This window comes from Rhineura floridana, chromosome 20 (assembly GCF_030035675.1).
Source record: "Rhineura floridana isolate rRhiFlo1 chromosome 20, rRhiFlo1.hap2, whole genome shotgun sequence".
NCBI lineage: Eukaryota > Metazoa > Chordata > Lepidosauria > Squamata > Rhineuridae > Rhineura > Rhineura floridana.
The window spans coordinates 5,880,486-5,901,250 of NC_084499.1; the positions used below are offsets into that span (position 1 = coordinate 5,880,486).

General features: G+C 44.9%; 1 protein-coding gene across 7 annotated transcripts in view; it reads left to right on the forward strand.

Annotated features, from left to right (window-relative positions):
- The window catches only part of DNM1 (dynamin 1), a 207,770-nt gene that overhangs the window by 58,718 nt on the left and 128,287 nt on the right, over nt 1–20,765 (forward strand). For all 7 annotated transcript variants that reach the window (XM_061604034.1, XM_061604032.1, XM_061604033.1 and 4 more), the window contains exons 6-10: nt 222–382; nt 1,509–1,651; nt 4,185–4,320; nt 7,599–7,666; nt 10,554–10,692. In XM_061604034.1, the coding sequence (XP_061460018.1) occupies nt 222–382; nt 1,509–1,651; nt 4,185–4,320; nt 7,599–7,666; nt 10,554–10,692 (647 nt within the window). The remainder of the gene's footprint in view (nt 1–221; nt 383–1,508; nt 1,652–4,184; nt 4,321–7,598; nt 7,667–10,553; nt 10,693–20,765) is intronic.

Genomic DNA, 20,765 nt, shown 5'->3' on the forward strand with positions numbered 1-20,765 from the left:
GGAGTGTGGAAACCTCCAGATGTTGTTGGACTCTTGTTCCCATCATCCCCAGCTGATAAAGCCAATGCTGAGAGATTGTGGGAGTTGGAGTCCCTCTGGAGGGCCACAGGTTCCACAACCTTGTTCTAGAACACAGATCAGTTCCCCATCACATCCAATGTCCATTCTTGCTTTGCATCCATTGCTTTAGCCACCTGACTTTCTGATCTGCCCTTACCTAGGCTACATTGGTGTGGTCAATAGAAGCCAGAAGGATATTGACGGGAAGAAGAATATTCAGGCTGCGTTGGCTGCAGAGAGGAAGTTCTTTCTCTCCCACCCAGCATACAGGCACATGGCTGATCGCATGGGTACCCCCTACCTGCAGAAAATACTGAACCAGGTAAAGGCTGCTGCACAGAGGGCTGATGTGGCTAGGACTTCTGTTGACCAGAAGAAGAATAACACACACCCCATTCAAGATTATGCAGGTATCCTAGAGTTGGGAGGCACCGGTGTTTTGGACTACAACTCCAATCAACCCTAGGCTGATGAGAGTTGTAGTCCAAAGCATCTGAAGAGCATCACATCAGCAAGGGCTGTTCCAAGGTGATATCAGCTAAAACACATTATTGCTATTTTTATTATTTATATTCCACCCTTCCTCCTACCTTTGTTTAGGGCAGCTGGTGTGTATCGTAACAAAGTATGCCGATTGCTTCTGAAATATTGTTATTTTCACCATATGTAAATGTAATCAATAGATTAATCAACTATTGGCTACACCTCAGTAGCTTAATGGTTGTCCAAACATCCTTACCCCAAGGTGGTCTTATATGACCATTGTTTTTATTTCCATAGTTTATGAAGTAGTGCCATTGTTCAATTAAATCATCGACATTTCTGCATTTGTGATCCTTGGTTGCTTTGTTAGTTTTTCTGCGAGAGCTGTATTTTATACCATTGGTCCATGGAGAATTCTGCTGTTGTCTTCTACTTTTTAGCTATAATGTTTTTAGCTGCCACTATCATAAATAATACAATTCCCTTATACAATAATGTTATATGTTGGCCTTCAAATAATAATGATAAAACTAACTTGAGAGTACAATGAAATTTTTGTCCCAGTAGTCTTGGTTCACACTTAGTGACTAAACTGTGGTTTGGCCACTATGATTTTATCAGGTACTCTTCCTCCCTCTTCCCTCATGGGCTCTCTAATTTCCCCATTTATTTCCTGGTTTGTGCAAACCACAGTTGATCTCTAACCCAGAAATGGTAAAGCATAATTTTAAGTAGGTTTCCAATTCTGGTTTGAAGGCAAGTAATGGTTTGTCCAAAGCCATAGTTTGACTAATTCAGACAGAAGAACAAACTATAGTTTGCCCAAACCTGGGAGGGAGGGGAATCAAAGGAACATTCAAGCCTGAGATGTGGTCTTGAAGGGCAACACATGTTTTGGGCTATGTGTGAATCAACCCAATGGGATTTTAATTCATTTTTGTTCATGCTTTCCCATCCTTTTGCAGCAACTGACCAACCACATCCGAGACACACTGCCAGGCCTGCGAAACAAACTCCAGAGCCAGCTTCTCTCCATTGAGAAGGAAGTGGACGAATACAAGAACTTCCGCCCTGATGACCCTGCCCGCAAGACCAAAGCTTTGCTACAGTGAGTGTCCTATTGCTTTTCAGCTAAAAATTGCTCTAGTGAAAGAGGAATGCCATGTTAATTTGTAAAAAAGAAATCAGTTCAAAATTCATTATTGAAAGCAATTAAAATGCAGCAGTCTTATGGCACTTTAAAGACTAATAGTGTTGGCTGGGACTGATGGGAGTTGTAATCCAAAACGTCTGAAGCTTTCATGGACTACAGCCCAATTCATCAGATGCATTATGTGTTTTCCTGAGATTACATATAGATACACACAGTTTGTGGGGTAGGGATAGTAAACAGTGAGGTCAGAAGGAAAGAAAATGCAGAAGGTACAGACAGTAATTATTACATGATTAAAAAAAAGGTTGTTGATAACACAGATGGCCGTGCACTGATAACAGTTCACGTGTGATAAAAAAAATCCATTGTCCTGATTCATTCCAAAAGTGATAACATTGAACCTCTTGATGAATTGTAATTAACTGCTTATACATTCAGACCATGGTATTCCCGATCTCTATGTATGGATGTGAAAGTTGGACAGTGAAAAAAGCTGATAAGAGAAAAACCAACTCATTTAAAATGCGTTGGGGGAGAGCTTTGCGGACACCATGGACTGCGAAAAAGACAAAGAATTGGGTGTTAGAACAAATTAAACCAGAACTGTCACTAGAAGCTAAAATGATGAAACTGAGGTTATCATACTTTGGACACATAATGAGAAGACCTGATTCACTAGAAAAGACAATAATGCTGGGAAAAACAGAAGGGAGTAGAAAAAGAGGAAGACCAAACAAGAGATGGATTGATTCCATAAAGGAAGCCACGGACCTGAACTTACAAGATCTGAACAGGGTGGTTCATTACAGATGCTCTTGGAGGTCGCTGATTCATAGGGTCGCCATAAGTCGTAGTTGACTTGGAGGCACATAACAACAACAACTCTAGCATTTTATTTATACTCACTTGTATTTTAACCTGTTTTTATTGTTGTACACCACCCTGAGAGCTTATTGCTAAAGGGCGGTATAAAAGCACAATTAATAAAATAAATAAATAAATAAAATAAATTTTGGGCAGGGAACAATCCCAGTCCTACCTACAGAGACCAGGGACTGAACCTGGGATAAGAACACAAGAGCCCTGCTGGCTCAGGCCAGTGGCCCATCTAATCTGGCATCCTGCTCTCACAGCAGCCAACCAGATGCCCATTATGGCAAGCAGGACCTGAGCTCAAGAGCACTCTCCTCTCCTGCGGTTTCCAGCAACTGGCATTTGGAAGCATCCTGCCTCCGACCGTGGAGGGAGAACAGAGCCATCGTTAGAGCCAATCACAGCCTTATCCTCCATGTATTTGTCTAATCCTTTTTTGGTGGCCATCCATCATGGCCTCTTGAGAGCCAGTGTGGTGTAGTGGTTAAGGTGTTGGACTACAACCTGGGAGACCAGGGTTCGAATCCCCACACAGCCATGAAGCTCACTGGGTGGGCCAGTAACTGCCTCTCAGCCTCAGAGGAAGGCAATGGCAAACCACCTCTGAATACCGCTTACCATGAAAACCCTATTCATAGGGTCGCCATAAGTCGGGATCGACTTGAAGGCAGTCCATATATATTATCATGGCCTCTTGTGCGAGCAAATTTCATAGTTTAACTCTGCGCAGTGTCCTTTCTTTTGTCTGTCCTGAATCTTCTTTTGCACGCAGAGCATGTGGTCTACCACTAAGCTCCAGGCTTTCCCATAAAGCTTTGCTGATTTATTGGAAACAGAGATCTACCAGTAGGTGCAAACCTCCCTTCTGGCCACACCTGCCCTAAAGTACAAAGGCCATCTGAGACTTCAAAGGCTATAAGCAGCACCTTGACTCGGGCTTGGAAGCAAATTGGAAACCATGGCAGATGTGCTAAAATGGGTGTAATCTGCTCTCTGTGGGCCTTCTTCATCAACAACCAAACTTGTGAAGGATCTGCAAGAGCTGCCCATGTAGGGATGTGGGAGACATTTGGTTTGCTCTCCGTTTTAATGCAAATCTACCTAACTTGCACTTCCCCAAACAATAAGTCAGCTGAAATGCAGATATCCTTTGAAATGTGTGCTTCTGCAAATTTTGCAGTGAAGTTATCCAAACCCCCGAAAATGTGTACAAAATTGTATAGTAGTGTGGATAAAAACACATATACTGATGACAACGACATATAGAATGTACTATATTAGGGGAGATTGCTTGGGGAAATGTGTATATTCAGCAGAATTGCATTAAAATGTGTACAGTAGGATACATTTTGCGCTGATACAGAAACGTGGCAAGTTGAATTTAAGACTGGGAAATTGAGAGAACCCCAAATAGACAGCTTCACCCGTTTGTAAGGCTAGCTTGGCATGTTCGATAGCAAGGGAGGGTTGCTGCTGCCCCACAGGCTGAATGTGTGATGGTGTCAGTGGAATTACCTTACTTAATTGAGTGGGAGTTCTACCTTGGTGATGCCTCTACCTTCATGATTTATTATTATTATTATTATTATTATTATTATTGTTATTATTTGTGTAGGATGGTTCAACAGTTTGCTGTGGACTTTGAGAAACGCATCGAAGGCTCTGGCGATCAGATTGATACCTACGAGCTGTCTGGAGGTGCTAGGATCAATCGCATCTTCCACGAACGGTTCCCCTTTGAGTTGGTGAAGGTAAGACTGACCTCCCATTGGTATTTGCCTAGGGCAGCCTTCACCCACCTGGTTCCCTCTAGATATTTTGAACTACAATTCCCACCAGACTGGGAAAGGCTGGCATAGGCATTCTCGTTGAATGCGCTCTACGTGGGGTTGCCCTTGAAAACGGTCCGGAAATTACAGCTGATACAGAATGCGGCGGCACGCTTGATTAAGAACAGCCGTCGCCATGATCATATCACTCCGGTGTTAGTAGATCTACACTGGTTACCAGTTGTTTACCGGGCCCAATTCAAGGTGCTGGTGTTGACCTTTAAAGCCCTATACGATTTCGGCCCAGTTTATCTGAAGGAGCGCCTGCAGCATCACCAATTATGCCGCCTGACAAGATCAGCCTCACAAGACCTTCTCTCGGTCCCACCGGTCAAAACAGCTAGGCTGGTGCGGACCAAAGAGAGGGCATTTTCGATGGTGGCCCCCACCCTCTGGAATTCCCTTCCTTTCGACCTTCGCCATGCCCCCTCCTTGATAGGTTTCCGCCGAGCCTTGAAGACCTGGCTGTTCAGGCAGGCTTACGGGATCGCTGGGGTGGGTTAGTTTTTAATGCTGTTGCTTAAATGTAAGAGGGGTGATTAGTTTAATTATTGAGGGTGGTTGTATTGGTATTATATTGTATTTTTATTTTTTTGTGTTAGAGTGGCCGTTAATTCGGCCAGATAGGCGACTCACAAATAAAATTTTTATTATTATTATTATTGTTGTTGTTGTTGTTATTGTTATTGTTATTATTATTATTCTTTTATCTTCTTCACTGGTATTTTTTAGGGATATGCTGCCTTCTTCAGTCCCTCGAATTTTCTTTCTTTTATTACTGGCTGTCACTCCCAAATCCCTTTTAATTTGCAAAGACCTTTACAGTCATTGGCTACATCATACATTTGAAGCACATTTCCGCCCCCTCCAAAGAATCCAGGGAACTCTGTGAGGGGTAAATGACAGTTTCCAGGATTCTTTGTGTGTGGGAAGGGAATGCGATTTAAATGTATGGTGTGTACGCAACCTTTATGTTGCTTACCCTCAAAATAACCTTTAGAGAAAGGTCACTATTACGTCCGTATTAGAGATATCAGACTGATTGAAATGGAGAGATGGCAACTTCATTTCTGATTCCAAGCAACGTAATAGTTCCTCCGCTCCAATCTCTGTTCCATTTGCAACACCCAACCATAAAGTGTCAGAGCTGAAAAGTCCCCAAAAAGGTATTGTCCATACCAGCCTCCTCCAATCTGGTGGCCTCCAGGTGTTTTGGCCTACAGTTCCCATCAGCCCCAGCCAGCATGGCCAATGGTCAGGGATATTGGGAGTTGCAGTCCAGCATCTTCTGGAGGGCATCAGGTTGGAGGAAGCTGGTTTGCATTACATTACAGTTCCCGCTAGCTATGTCATTGCTCAGAATTCATAGGTGTGCCCATCACAGCTCCACAGTCGGAGGCAGCATGCTTCAGAATACCATTTGCTGGAAATTGCAAGAGAGGAGAGTGCTGTTTCACTCAGGTCCTGCTTGTGGGCTTCCCAGGTTGGCCACTGTGAGAACAGGATGCTGGACACAGGTGGGCCATTGGCCTGATCTAGCAGGCTCCTATGCTCTTAATAGCTCTGATTTACAGATTATTAAAACCAGAGTGCTGTCTTGCACCTGTCAATGGGATATCCTCATATCCTGTAGTGAGAGGGGCGAAAAGAAGGTCCTATTTTGCAGGGTCCCCTGGGAAGCACTCTACCCGGGCGTTCCATTTATGAACCAAAACCAGCACCTTGAACACAGAATCATAGAACAGTAGAGTTGGAAGGGGCCTATAAGGCCATCAAGTCCAACCCCCTGCTCAATGCAGGAATGCAAATCAAAGCCTTCCCGACAGATGGCTGAACTTAGCCTGGTAGCTAATTGTCACCCAGTGCATAGAGCTCCGTCACTTTCCACTGCTCGGTCTGGATAGCCTCACCCTGTGCTGTTTGTTGGGCACTCTAATGTGTGATGCCACAGCGAGGGAGGGGGCAGAACGTCAGGCCTGGGGGCCAAATGTGGCCCTCCAAACCTCTCTGTCTGGCCCTTGGAAGTCTCTTGAGGCTACACCTCCTCTTCAGCCATATCACAAGCTATGTCCTTCACCAGCCCTGTTTTGTATCCTCCTGGGATGCTTTTGCTTGGCTAGAATATAAACTCTGATCATGCCTTTCGCTTACCTGGATAGAGAGGGGTGCGCGAGTGTGTGTAGAAAGTAGACTACTGTACAAAGGTAAAATTATTGTTCATTCAGCTGCCCACTTTGGCCTCTGGCCTCTCCCACCACAGCCATGTGGCCAGGGCCGGATGAAGCTGAGGAGGGCCCCTGGGCTGATTGGTGTTTGGGCCCCCCTATCCCCACGCTTCACCTACCTTTCCGTTGTTTTTTGTGGCTTGCGCAGGTTTGCCATCAATCAAGATGGCAGCAGAGGTTTCCCTAAGGAGCTGAAGCCTCTGCCACCATCTTTGTTGATGGCAGCAATGCGTGTGTAGCACGCATGCGTGCCATCAGCCAAGATGGCAGCAGAGGCGTCAGCCCCTTAAGGAAACCTCAGCCGCCATCTTTATTGCCAAGAGCTCCGGGCCCCTAGGCTTCAGCCTACTAAGCCTAATGGATAATCCGGCCCTGCGTGTGGCCCTTCGAAGGTTGTCCAGAAAAAGGTTCCCCACCCCTGTGCTAGAATCTGACAAGGAGATGGAAGCAAGGAACTGGCTCTTATAAATAAGATGATGCCAGTGTTGCTATTAGCAGGGCAGTATTCTGTTCTTAAGGTATGAGAAAAACACCTTGCATGTGGTCTGTAGTCTCTCCTTTTTGTCTATTTCATTTTTGTGTTTGAAAATAATAAAAATTAATATATATTTTTTAAAAGTTGATGCCAGTGCTGACAACATCTCTGATTGTGATCCAGTCAGTAAGCAAGATAGTAACTGTCTACTATCCCATAGAGCAGGTGTGGAAATCTTTGGCCCTTCCAAATGTTGCTGAACTGCAACTCCCATAGCCCCAGCAAGCCCAGGAACGATGGGAGATGCAGTTCAGCTACATCTGGAAAGCGAAAGTTCCCCCACATCTGCCGTGGAGCACTGCTTATAAAGCAACACTGCTTTATCTATCTTCTACCTTAGTAGGTAGGTCCTCTTGTCTGGAACTGCCTACTCATTTGGCCTGTTAGTATCTCGGCATATGCAACAATGGTCTCACTGATGACTTTTTCTGCCCACGCAGATGGAATTTGACGAGAAAGAGCTCCGAAGAGAGATCAGCTACGCCATTAAGAACATCCATGGTATCAGGCATGTATCAATGCAACAGAGGCAGGCCTTCTGTGGCATTACTTTGAGAGTATCTCTAGAACTTCCAAGTCTGGGTCCTGAAGACTTCAGAGGTATGGTAGCTTGGTAGACAGGTGGTCACACCTGCCTAGGTCATTTGCTTTGAAACGTATTGGTAGGTTCCACTGTTGATCCCTCTTGGCTTTCTTGCTGTTGCCCTGAAGCAGGAGCATGCAAGGTAAATCTTCCTTTCCATTTCCTGTGGAAGGGGAAGTGATGTCATCTTTAAGAGGAAATAACCCAGGAAGTAAAGTGGGTTCCCCCATCCCAGCTATTGTTTTGTGTTACTTTTCCTGAATATCAACAATGGCTCTGTTTGGCAATCTGGTACCAAGACTACTCCAATCTGCAAATCCTTAGCAAGCTTGCCTATATTGGTGTAAAACAGGTCAAATTCCCAGGAGCCTCCAAGTCAGCCTTCTCCATCCTAATGCTGTCCTGATGTTCTTGGACTACAACTCCCATCAGCTCCAGTTAGCATGGCTAGCGATCCGGCATTGGAAGAGTTGTAGTCCAAAACATCTGCAGGGCACCAGGTTGGGGAAAGCTGTGCCAGGCAGTATGTTGGACGCTGACCATGTAGTGCAGCCTGCCAGGTGCTTCATAAACCACTTATTTTTGTGTTCCTATGTAATCACAAAAACCCTGAGCTGCATTTGGTTCCTTACACTTTCTGCGGGTTCTCAACATCTTAAGTTTTCCATAAAGGGGCAAGGTCATGATTGTCCATGGATTCATCCTAAGACCTATGTCATAATAACGGATGAGATTAAATGGGTTTTGTCCTGCTCTTGTATGCAGGCCTATTCAGCCCCAAAGGTCTGTTCACAAAAGGCACCTGGTTGGCCACTATGAGAACAGGATGCTGGACTAGATGGCCCACTGGCCTGATCCAGCAGCCTCTTCTTATGTTCTTATGAAAAACAATCACTACCTTTAACCAAATAAAACTTGAAAAGAACAGAGTGAAGGTACAACTTACCATTATAAATTATACAAACATAGGCTTTTAATTTTCCATGGAATAAAATGAACAGAGTATAAGGAAAGCATTTCTTCACATTGTTTTTTGGAACTTCTTTGGATGTCTGTATTGGGAGTCCAGTTTGAAAATGTTTTTCTAAAGAAGCATAAGGACTATAAATATTTGGCCAACGAAGAAGACAAAATGGGCAGACCCAACCAAGCAAATTGTAAAGCACATCCAACGCACGTTTAAAGCACATCACTTCCCCCAAAGAATCATGGGAATTATAATTTGTTAAGGATGCTGTGAGTGGAAAATCATTCTGTGAGTGGCAAACCACAATTCCCCAGATCCTTTGGGGGAAGTCATGTACTTTAAATGTATGTTGTGGATCTGCCCGATGTTAAAACGCGTATGGCCATTACTTTTTTAGGAGTGCTTCTTTTTAATTGGTAGTGGCCTAAAAGTGGGATAAAGAAGTGATGTGTTCATTTTTCTCTAGACTCTGTTCCTATCAGATGCTGCGTTCCTTTTGCCCTTAGTGCAACTGTGTCATTTGGAAAAATATAAATAATTTAAGGGACTAGCTGGGCGTTCTAGTGGACACAGAGCTGCTATCACCACTTTGAGTCTCTTCTTCCCCCTCTCTTGTTATGACGAGTGCAGCCTTCTGAACCTGGTGTCCTCTAAACAATTTGGACTTTGACTCCCGTCAGTCTCAGCCAGCATGGCAACAGAACCCCATAAAACGGCTCGTGTCGTGCTACAAAAAGGGGCATATTAAAAAGCGCAGCCAGCTAAAACCATAAATGTAGGGGGACCAAGGGACCTCCCAGTGTTGTTGGACTACAACTCCCATCATCCCTGACCATTGGCCATGCTGGTGGGAATTGGAGTCCAGAAACCTCTGGAGCAGGGGTGGGGAACCTCTGGGCTGAGGGCCAGATGTGGACCTTCCAGGCCTCTTTATTCAGCCCTTGGGATTCTTTGCAGGCTGTGCCCCTCACTGGCCCTCCTCCTCAAGTGCTTTTGACAGGGTTGAATGTGTCCTTGAACTATGAGAATACCTCTTCCTTGCTTGGTTGGAGGATGGGGAGATAGGGTGTGTGTGCGCACATAGAAACACCTGACATTCGCATGGCTGGAATGTAGCCTGCTGTCCAAAGGTGAGAGTCACATCCACCGCTCTGCCCATTTTTACCACTGGCCCCACTCACCACCGGTCCCCAGAAGGTTGCCCATGAAGGATTGTGGCTGAGAAAAGGTTTCTCACCCCTGATCTGAAGGGTCACGGGTCCCCCACCACCTCTGCTATAGGAAACACTAGAGGAACAACACAGCAGGACAGAAGGAGGGTCAACTGGGCAGGCCCAAAGCCTGTTGGAACAAGAAGGTTGTCTTCTCTCCATCTTTCATGACATCTAAGCCAGGGGTTGGGGACCTGTGGCCTGCCAGATGTTGCTGGACTCAACACCTATAATCTCTGACCATTGGTCGGTAGGGACTGATGGGAGTTGGGAGTCCAACAACATTCCTACCCCTCACCAAATCCTTATCAGAAAGCAGATTTTTGTGATCCTTAGGGTAGGAGCGGGGAACCTTTGGCCCTCCGGAGGCTGCTAAACTATAACTCCCAGCAAGCATGCCCAATGGCCAGGGATGATGGGAACCGTAGTTCGGCAATCTCTGGAGGGCCAAAGGTTCCTCACACCTTTCTTGGAGAGCTCTTGATGATTTTTCCTTCCTGGGTCTCCAGGCCCTCCCAAACTGCTTTTCTGTGACATGAGCAACTGCTCTGAAATTGATCTATAACGCTGTGACATTCTTCTTGCCCTGTCTTCCTCCCACTTTGTCTTGTTCCCCCACCCCCGGGGTGTTTAGAACCGGTCTCTTCACGCCTGACATGGCCTTTGAGACCATTGTGAAAAAGCAGGTGAAGAAGATTAAAGAGCCTTGCGTGAAATGCGTGGACATGGTGATTTCGGAATTAATCAATACCGTTAGACAGTGCACCAAGAAGGTAACCCCAAAAGGGAGTTCCGACATGCTCTTGCCCACCTCCCCTCTGGCTGAAGCACATCATTTGTGGTTTGGACGGCGACCTTGCCTGGCAGTGACGTTTTGTTGTATTTTCTAACCGCCCTCCTTAACAGCATGACTAGACCTGAGAGAATCCATCCTGGAGTTTCCTAGCCAATCAGAAAGAGATGGGGAAGCTTAAGGGGTGTGGCCAGATGTAAATTTTCCTCCTATCAAATGTATGCATTTGGGTAAGAGCTCTAGAATCTTGGGACCCCACAACAACGTCTCGTACCATGAAAAATGGCGACTGCATTCTGCTGGCTGTCATGCAAGAGGATAGTTTTCTTCTTTAACAAAACAAAGCAAACGGCAACAACAAACTGCAGTCCCCCAGCCCTGTCCAGTCACAATCTAGATCTATTCCATATTTTTTTGCCCTTGAAAAGCACTTCTTGAGAAATTGGTTTCATTCCCAAAATAAAAGCTCATTGCAGATTGATTCTGCGCTACCATGCATTGTGTGCATTTGGAAATGGATGAAAAAGAGATGTAGGTGGTCTCAGCAATAGGGGGTATATCCACATCTGCCCAATGACATTGCAGGTAGGTGTATAGCACTTTCTTCTATGTTCACCTTGGACACATGGAGGAACGAAAAGGCATGGATAATGTAATCACGGGGAGGGTTTCCAAATGCATGTCAAGTAACCAGACCTAGCCTTGTAGATGGCCGGATCTAGAATCAATCTAGATTAAAAGCAGCATGTTGAGGGCAAGCATAAACTATTCCATATTGAGAAAAACTACCTTTTTGAGCTATAAGGTTAGGGTGTATGCAGCTTTTAAAGCTTCAGAATATGTGTTTCAGACATGCATATCAGCAGCTGGAACACATAGTGCTTCTCACATTAAAGAGATGTGCCTTGTTTGTGTACCAGGCTTCTTCTTTTTTTACGTATAGCACATAATAATGTTGAAAATGCATATATTATCCTTCACCTTACCAAAAATATTCAGAATTAAAAAAAAAAAAACAATCGCAAAACTGTTCCAGAAATTGGAAGTCTGTTGGTGATGTCTCACATCAGTTTTCCTCTGGTTCACGTTGAACCATGCTAAAAAGCTGCAGAACTGTTCCCCCCACCCCAGCTCATCCCAGGACAGGAAAAATACAGAATTTTTGGAAGACCAATGACAATACTATCAAAGCACCTTCACCAATCTTAAAATGCTATGTCTGTCTTCACAATTAATGCGTGTATGATTTTCCCTCGGGACTTCAAATCCTGAAGGAGCTGCACTCACATGGATCTCATCTAGAATCTCTGCAGCTTGGTAGAATCATAGAATCATAGAGTTGGAAGGGGCCTTGTAGGCCATCGAGTCCAACCCCCTGCTCACAGCAGGAAATCCACAGCTAGAGCATCTCCCACAGACAGCCGTCCAGCCTCTGCTTGAAGACATCCAGCGAAGGGGATCCCACCACCTCCCTAGGCAGTCGGTTCCATTGCCGAACCGCCGTTACTGTCAAGAAGTTCCTTCTAATATCCGGTCTGAATCTACGCTCTTGCAACTTAAAACCATTAGACCTAGTCCTACCCTCTGGGGCAGCAGAGAACAAATCTGTACCCTCCTCTATGTGACAGCCCTTCAGGTACTTAAAGAGTGCAATCATGTCACCCCTCAGTATGGTATGTTTTCTGATTGGCTTGGTCTGTGTCCTGTCCTAGGAGAACAGCAACTAGCTGAAGAGAACTAAACTAAAAACGTCTCCCCATGGGTTGCCTTGGACGTTTCTGTCTTTCTTTCTCTTAGGCTATAATTGGCTATCATGGGAAAGGTGCCATAATCCCACTTTACTTTATTCCAAATTGTTGCAGGCTGATTTCTAAAATAATAATGATGATGATGATAATGACGATAAGGTGTGGAGAAAGACAGGAGAGACACCTGCTGCTTCTCTCAGTCCTGATCTGCTCCTTTCGGGCAGGCACCAGGTACCGGAATTTATTTATATTTTTTCAAAAAGGCCCTTGACTCTCTTTGAGTGTGAGCACCTGGAACCCTTGGCATGTCGTACCAACTGCTGGCCATTTGGGAGCAGGTAACTGGGCAGGGTGGAAGATGGAGTGTACTAGAATGTTGAAGTCAGCAGACTGAAGCCAAGTGAAAGATGAGACTCCTGGTTGCTTTGGCAAGAGGCCACAATGACTGGCTGCCTGTACTCATTCTGGGGCCCAGGTTGGGAGCCAACAAAAGTGGGTGCAGCTATCACAGGTTCCTCAAGGTTCTAGAATGCTGGGAGGACTTTTCCTTTTCTCCCCTGCTCTCCTTCTGTGGGTGTGGGGGTCTTTGGCTGTGGGGAGCACCCAGAAATCTTGCCATTAGTGCCTGATTAAGCACAAGCCCGTGCGCTGCCAAGTATGCAGAGTCATAACTGGACTGGAAGGGCTGACTTTTCATGTCCCCACTTCGCTCTGCCCAAACCTTCTCCGTTAATTTCCCCATTAATTTATTGTCATTCGCTGCTCTTCTACCAATTCCGTCTGTGTTTCTTTACGTGTCTTCTCTTTACATTTCCCCCCTTTATTTTATTTCTCCCTCTCCTCCCCCCCTCCAGCAAATCTGTACCTGTAGTGAAAACTTTTCTAAAACTAAGATGAAGGATGGTTTATTTTTCCCCCAGTGAGGATAGGGTATCCAGAGGTTGGAGAAGTATGAGAAGGGAAAACTGCTTGTTGGTGTTCTTCTAAGGGATTAGGAGAAGGGTAAGAATGGAAGACAGATCCTCCGTGGCGCAGAGCGGTAACGCAGCCGAAGCTCTGCTCACGGCCGGAGTTCGATTCCAACGGAAGGAGGAAGTCGAATCTCCGGTAAAAGGGGTCGAGGTCCACTCAGCCTTCCATCCATCCGTGGTCGGTAAAATGAGTACCCGGCATATGCTGGGGGGTAAAGAAAGGCCGGGGAAGGAACTGGCAATCCCACCCCATATATAAGGTCTGTCTACTAAATGTCGCAAGACGTCACCCTAAGAGTTGGAAACGACTCGCACTACAAGTGCGGGGACACCTTTACTTATTTTGAAGAATGGAAAAGTAAGAAAGAATGCAGATACATAGAAATTAGTACCATTTGCGCATAACACTTAAGCCATGGTTTGGTTTTAACCATGGTTTGTTCAAGAAGCAAGGAGTCATCTTACAGATGACTTGCTTCTCCAAGGGTTAGTTTGTTTTCCAGGTGCTCCTGCCTCATGGCTCTGTAGCTTGGTGACTGTCTAGGATGGGATGGCCAAACAAATCATAGTTAAGTAAGACTATTGGGTTTAGACATAACACCAAACCATAGGTACAGCAAGCCACAGTTCATCAGACAACAACAAACCATGGCTGCATATCATAGTTTGTTGCCAAAAAACAAAAGCAAATCACAGCTAGTCTGCTGGGCTGGGTTCAGACATTCAAGCAAATTACACATTGGCAAAACAAGCCAGAAATCAGGCCTGTAGAAGCAAAGTTAATCTGATGGATGGCAGTCCATGAGTGTGTGTATTTATGTGTGTGCGTAGGCATGTGTACAAGCCTGAATGCGAAAGTTTTAATTCACACAAAAAAGCAGAGTTGCTGAACTGAACGTTTGCAGGTTCCTGTGCTGGAAAGGGAGACCATTTTAACTTCAGATGCCGCCGAGATTTATCAAAACTTCTAGGCAACTTGCTTTAAAATGCACCCATAACTGAAGTGGCAGGTGCAGGAAGAAGCAAGTAAGAGGACATGCAGAAACAAGGAACCAGTAGAAGGTTTGCAGCAAAGAAGGAAGAAGCAAGAGTTAGGAATGGAGCAGAGTATAAACTGTGGGCGCTTCATTGTACCTTTGTCTATGAACAATCAGGGAAGTTTATATAGGGCCAGGAAAGCCATAGTGGGAAAGGGGGTAGGATGGCAAAGAGCAAAGGGCTGGCAAACCTTTCTTGACCCCAGGGTGCATAGGGTTTTTACAGAGATGCAGTGACTCACAGAGGGTTACCAAACATAGAGGAAGGCCCCCAATATAAGAGCAGAAAATAACAAAAACTTGAAAGAATAATCAGTGATAAGCTGCTACATAGACATAAATAAGATACTCCAAATATTCCATTTGTTTGGTTATCCAGTCCTTAGTTAGCTGCCTAATAAGCATAAAGTACTCCAGATGTTCCAGCTGTTTGGATTGCATTTTGTTTTGTACTTCCTCAGCTGAAAGTGGAGACTATGCAGGGCTGGCCGTTTTCTTAAACCCCCTATTGCGTCAAATTCTTGTAAAATATTTCTCCAGGAATATGTCCTTAGGCTAAATCCTGTTGCAAATCTGCATTTGCCATACAAATGCTGGCAGCATTTTTTTTCCTGTGAAATTTTCACCCCCTAGTTTATGTGTTGAGGTCATAACCATTGACATTATTCACTTATGCTTGTATGGCAACTCCCATCATCCCTGAATATTGGAGGACACCATGGCTACGCGTGCTACATAGCATACGTGAAGGAAAGGATAAACGAGGGCTTGCTTGTGTGAGATCGCCATCACAAGTCAGGTACCAGAGGCAGAGCTTTCATATCACCTCCAGAGCTTGCAAAATTTACTTTTTTGAACTACAATTCCCATCAGCCCAATCCAGTGGCCATGCTGGCTGGGGCTGATGGGAGTTGTAGTTCAAAAAAGTAACTTTTCCAAGCTCTGATCACCTCACACCACTTCAGAGACCCGGCTTTTTTATTGTGGCAGGGTACCTTTTCAGCCACAAGTGTCAAGTAATCAAATGGTGCTTGTATTGTGATTGTGAATCATATAAGTGGTCATCTGCACAATCCCTTCCCCAAACCCCAACAGTCAGCACGGCCTTAAGCAGCCTCCCTTAACCTGACATCCTCCAGGTGTTTTGGAGAACAATTCCCATCAGCCCTGGTCAACATGGCTGTGCTAGCTGGGGTTGAAGGGAGTTCTCCAAAACATCTGGAGAACCCCTGGCTGGCAAGTAGAGACAGGTGAAAATTTTGATTCCTTTCACATTTCATGCCAAATCTTTCAAATTCACCCTTTCTGAAATAACATGAGAACAGACACACAGCCGTTCTGCAAAATTTGCACATATTTGAACTTTGCCATGCAGTTCGCCAACCAAAAAAAGTTTGCAAAAATGCATATGTCAGGGGCAAGGGTGCATTCAAAAATGAACACAAGTGTGAAAACAACATGCAAAAATGCATTACATGACAAGAGAGGGCTTGCAGAAATGTGTGCATTAGTCAAAACTGCCTAGAAGAATGCGTTCATTAGGAGAAATTTGAACTAAATTGCTGGAGAATGGTCATGAGGATTTTTATTTTTAGTTGCAAATTTATTTATTTATTACATTTATACCCCAGCTTTCTTTTCATGATAGAAATCCAAGGCGGCTTACATATGGCTCCCAGGTGGTCTCCCATCCAGTCACTGAGCAGACCTGACCCTGCTTAGATTTGGCAGGATGTGCCTTCAGACCTTTTGCTGCAGATATGTAGAGAACTGAATTTAAGATTGGAAGAAGGCGCAGCTGAGAGAACTGCAATGGGCAGGTCTTCCTGCCCCTACTGGCGAGTGAAGCTGGTCCAAGGACGCTTGCCCTGTTCAGTTGATCAGAACGCAGGGCAGTCAGTGTGTTGGGACAGGGCAAGAATGCCTCATCCCCAACCTCCTCATATTGATCCAGCTCTCCATAAACCGTGCGTGAATAGGCTCCAGGGTGGCCCACCCATCTGGTCTGAGGAAGCGCCCACTAACAGTGCCTCTGTCTTACCCAGATTGAGCTTCAGTTTATTAGCTTTCATCCAGTTCATAGAAAACAAATAGTAAAAATACACAATAGTACAATAGATGTGATGATAAAATTAGTATCAGCACAACATGACACAAACAAGTCAAGAAATAATTCATTTAAAATAAACGAAAACTTTCAGTAAGTATACAGCTTACCAGTAAGTCAAATAACAATATCTCAAAGGAAGAAAGGAAGCTGTACTGTGCATTGGTCCATCTAGCTCAGTATTGTTGACACTGACTGGCAGCAGCTCTCCAGAGTTTTAGACAAGGAATCTTTCCCAGCCCTACCTGGAGATGCTGGGGATTGAACCTGTGGTCTTCTACATGCAAAGCAGATGCTCTAGCAGTGTCCTGCGGTCCTTACCCAAAAGCTGATCACATTAGCAACCCCTCCCCCTTTTACATTGAGGCTCAGAAGGTCAGAAATCCTCTGATAGTTTTGGTGGCTGCTGCCTTATGAAAGCTCATAAGGCAGCAAGGTGGAGCATGCAGGTGGAAGCAACCAGCCCCTGATTTATGCGGGTTGCGGAATATTATATAGGTTGCCGAATACAGCTTTATTAAATATTTTTTTAAAAAAAAATAATCTAGCATAGTATACACACGCAACTTTGTGACAATATACAACGTGAAATTGTCACTTGTGTCCATCAGAGAAAAGCGAAGGCATGGATGGCAAACCTGCAGAAGGGAGTCTTTAGGTCATGGATAGGGAACCCCTGGCCCCTCAAATGTCGTCAGACTCTGATCCCCACCAGCCCCAGCCTGCACAGCCAGTGGCCAGGGAAGTTTACAACCCAACAAGGTCTTTTAGTAGCTGACATAGGAAGCAATCCTGAGGGTGGAAGGGAAATGAACTGGAACCCCAGTGACACACTCACCAGCGAGGTGATGGCTTCATCCTTTCAGCCAGCGTTGTCTGTCAAGAAGCAGGGGAAGAAGAGATCCCTGCATCCATCTGTCTGTCCATTTCACTGATCACACCCTGCCTTGCGGTTTGGCATCCCATCCTTTCTTCATTCTGTAGAATTCACCTGATGCTTGGCAGCACTAGGGGCGCTTTAGAGATGCACACCTGGGTTAGATTTGCCAGGGGCAGAGATAGCCAACCTGGTGCCCTCCAGATGTTGTTGGACTCCCAACTCCCATCAGCCCCAGCCAGCATGGCCAACAATCAGGGATGATGGGAGCTGGGAGTCCACTGACCTCTGAAGGGCACCAGGTTGGCTACCCTTGGCCTGTGGAGCGAACCAAAATCTCACTTCTCATTTTTGCCTTGTGTTTTTCTCTTCTCTCTTTTCACTTTCTACCTCTCTGCCCCCCTCCCCTCTGTCTGATCTTCCTCTCCCTCCTCCTGCTCTGTCTGCTTTGCACTGTTTTCTTCCTTGTTGCTTTCTCCTCCCCCTGCTCCTTTTGCCACGCAGAACGGGCCTCTTCACGCCTGACCTCGCTTTTGAAGCCATAGTGAAAAAGCAGGTGCAGAAACTGAAAGAGCCGTGTCTGAAGTGTGTGGACATGGTAGTGAGTGAGCTCACGTCCACCATCAGAAAGTGTAGCAACAAGGTAAACAAAACTGAACTGAACACGTACATCCCCCGAAGAGAGGGAACTATATCCAAAATGCCACTTTGCGTATATGCATTGCACAGACATCCCCACAGACATCCCCACGTGCCGTTTTCCCTCAAGCATTGAAATTGGGGTGCAGGAATCCCAAGCGAAGAGAAGAAAATTGGGGATAAGTGTCAGCATTTGGCTCAGGGGTTGTCTGTAAGGCCCCATTTGCACTTTATATACATTTAAAACAGTATCATACCACTTTAAATAGTCATGGCTTCCCCGAAAGAATCTTGGGAACTGTAGTTTGTTAAGGGTGCTGACAGAGTCACTCCTCAAAGAGCTACCATTTTAGACTTTCCTGGGAAGAGGGATTGATGAGTAAACCACTCTGAGAACTGTAGCTCTGTGTAGTAAGGGAACCTAAGGTTTACTTTGAGGCTGAGATGGAGGTGGGAGTATCTGGATACAAGCTAGGGTTGCCAGGTTCAATCCCTGAGACTGATCCTGCATCTTTAGGAGAAGAGAGAGTCAGCTAAGTGCAGGTGTTCTTGCAACCCTGTAATGGGACAAACCACATGGTGGAATTCTCCCTCCCCCCTCCACAACCTTTAGAGATACAAAAGACCTCTTGGAGGCTGGGCCTGGCAACCAAGAGGTCTTTTGTATCTTTAAAAGTTGTGCAGGGGAGAGGGAGAATTCCACCTTGTGGTTGTTCCCATTACAGTGTTGCAAGAACAGCTGCACTTGGCTGACTCTCTCTTCTCCTGACGATACAGGATCAGTCTCAGGGATTGAACCTGGCAACCCTAATACAAGCAGTCTGGGATGCATGATGTAATATTTTAATAAAATAAAACAGCATCTTTATTTTATGACCAAAGAGTAGTATCCAATATTAGTCAAAATAAATCCACTGAAAAATTGATCAAAAATTGACACAACTAAGGTCCCATCTGCAGTAAACATTGAAAGCAGTATCATGTCACTTTAAACAGTCATGGCTTTCTCCAAGGAATCCTGGGAACTATAGTTTGTTAAGGGTACTGACAGAGTTACTTGTCCCAAAGCTACAATTCCCAGAGTTCCCTGGGAAGAGGGATTGGCTGTTAAACCACTCAGAACTGTAGCTCTGGGAGGGGAACAGGAGTCTCTTAACAACTCTCGGCACCCTTAGCAAACTACAGTTCCCGTGAATTTTTGGGGGGACGATAGTGCAGATGGAGCCTAAGAGATGGATGGCCTGGGCACTAGGGTTAAGAGTTGAGCTGGGGATTCTCTGTGAGTAGATAAGGGGTGCTGAGAACTTTAAAACAATTACTTATTATTGTTTAATGTGTTTATGTACTTTTTTTGTCACCAAGGAACCTGAATGTGCTTTATATAAGACTAAATAAATCTTGTCATTAAAAATCACAGAAACACAATTAAAATAACAATAAGGTTATCTTGTATGTTAAGTTATTTTCCTTATTATAAAATAAAATGAAATAAATGGATGGCATAACAATAAGATATCAATAATGAGGATTTACAAGTGGCGATGAGGTAGTTGACTTTATATAATGGCTGGCATGCCCCTGGATTACAGGTGGGTACAGTCTCATTGTTCTGCATCTGCCCAATGACTGCAGCAGGGATAGCCAACCTGGTGTCCTCCAGATGTTGCTGGATTGCAGCTCCCATCATCCCTGACTGTTGGCCATGCTGGCTGGGGTTGATGGGAGTTGGAGTCCAGCAACCTCTTTGGCTATCTCTGCTCTGGAGCAATTATCATAGTAGGTCTATGCTCTGCTGTTTCCAATAAAAGAGACAACAGCTGTCCCCCAACATGCACCTGATCCAACCTCATTGTCAAGTATATGAAAGAAGGGTCTGTGAATAAGCCCTTTGCATAATCAAGAATGCCCCAAGTGGCATTTGTGATTGCAAACTGCAGCTGCCCAGTCACTGCCGTAACGCTTACCATGACACAAGCGTCCATCCGTTTCTTAGCTGTCTAGTAATGCCTTCATTTACTGATGATATCATAAACTGAATTAACCATCCCGCTCTTTGAAGTTTTAAGGTGGTGATGATGGTAGTGCTGTTCTCAAGCTCTTTTTGAGAAAGAGGTCCCCAGAATAATGAATGGTGATCTTGTGATGCAGTGGTGTGTCTATTAAGAAAAAGTACACAGCCATCATCACTCGGAGCCAATTGGCTTAAATTTCTTAAGATAGGAATTCGAACGTCAACCAGATAAAAAGGGTGACTGTTGTTAGTGAATCCCTTCTCCTCATACTCTCCCTTTGTTTCAGAATAAAATCTTGCTGCAAATTTCCCTATTTCTAACTTTCCCTGATTTGCATGTTGAAAACCTGTTTTATTTGTTTTTCCCCATCTGGAAATCCAAACTTTTGAAAACAAGGAAGCAAGTTAATAGAATGGATTGTAGAGACTTTTTTAAAAAATTGGGATTGGCATCCCAAATCTCTTCCAAATGATGCCATCTCACACCCAAGTTTCTCAGATCAGTGCTGTTTCTCTGGACCTATGGATTCCATCAGGGGGCGCCACACACCTCTTTAAAGAGGCAGGCTTGCCCATTAGTTGATGCATTCATTGATTAAAACTAGATCAGACTCCTAACACTTCACTTTCCCCACTCAGATAAGTCCATTAAAGGTAAAGTTG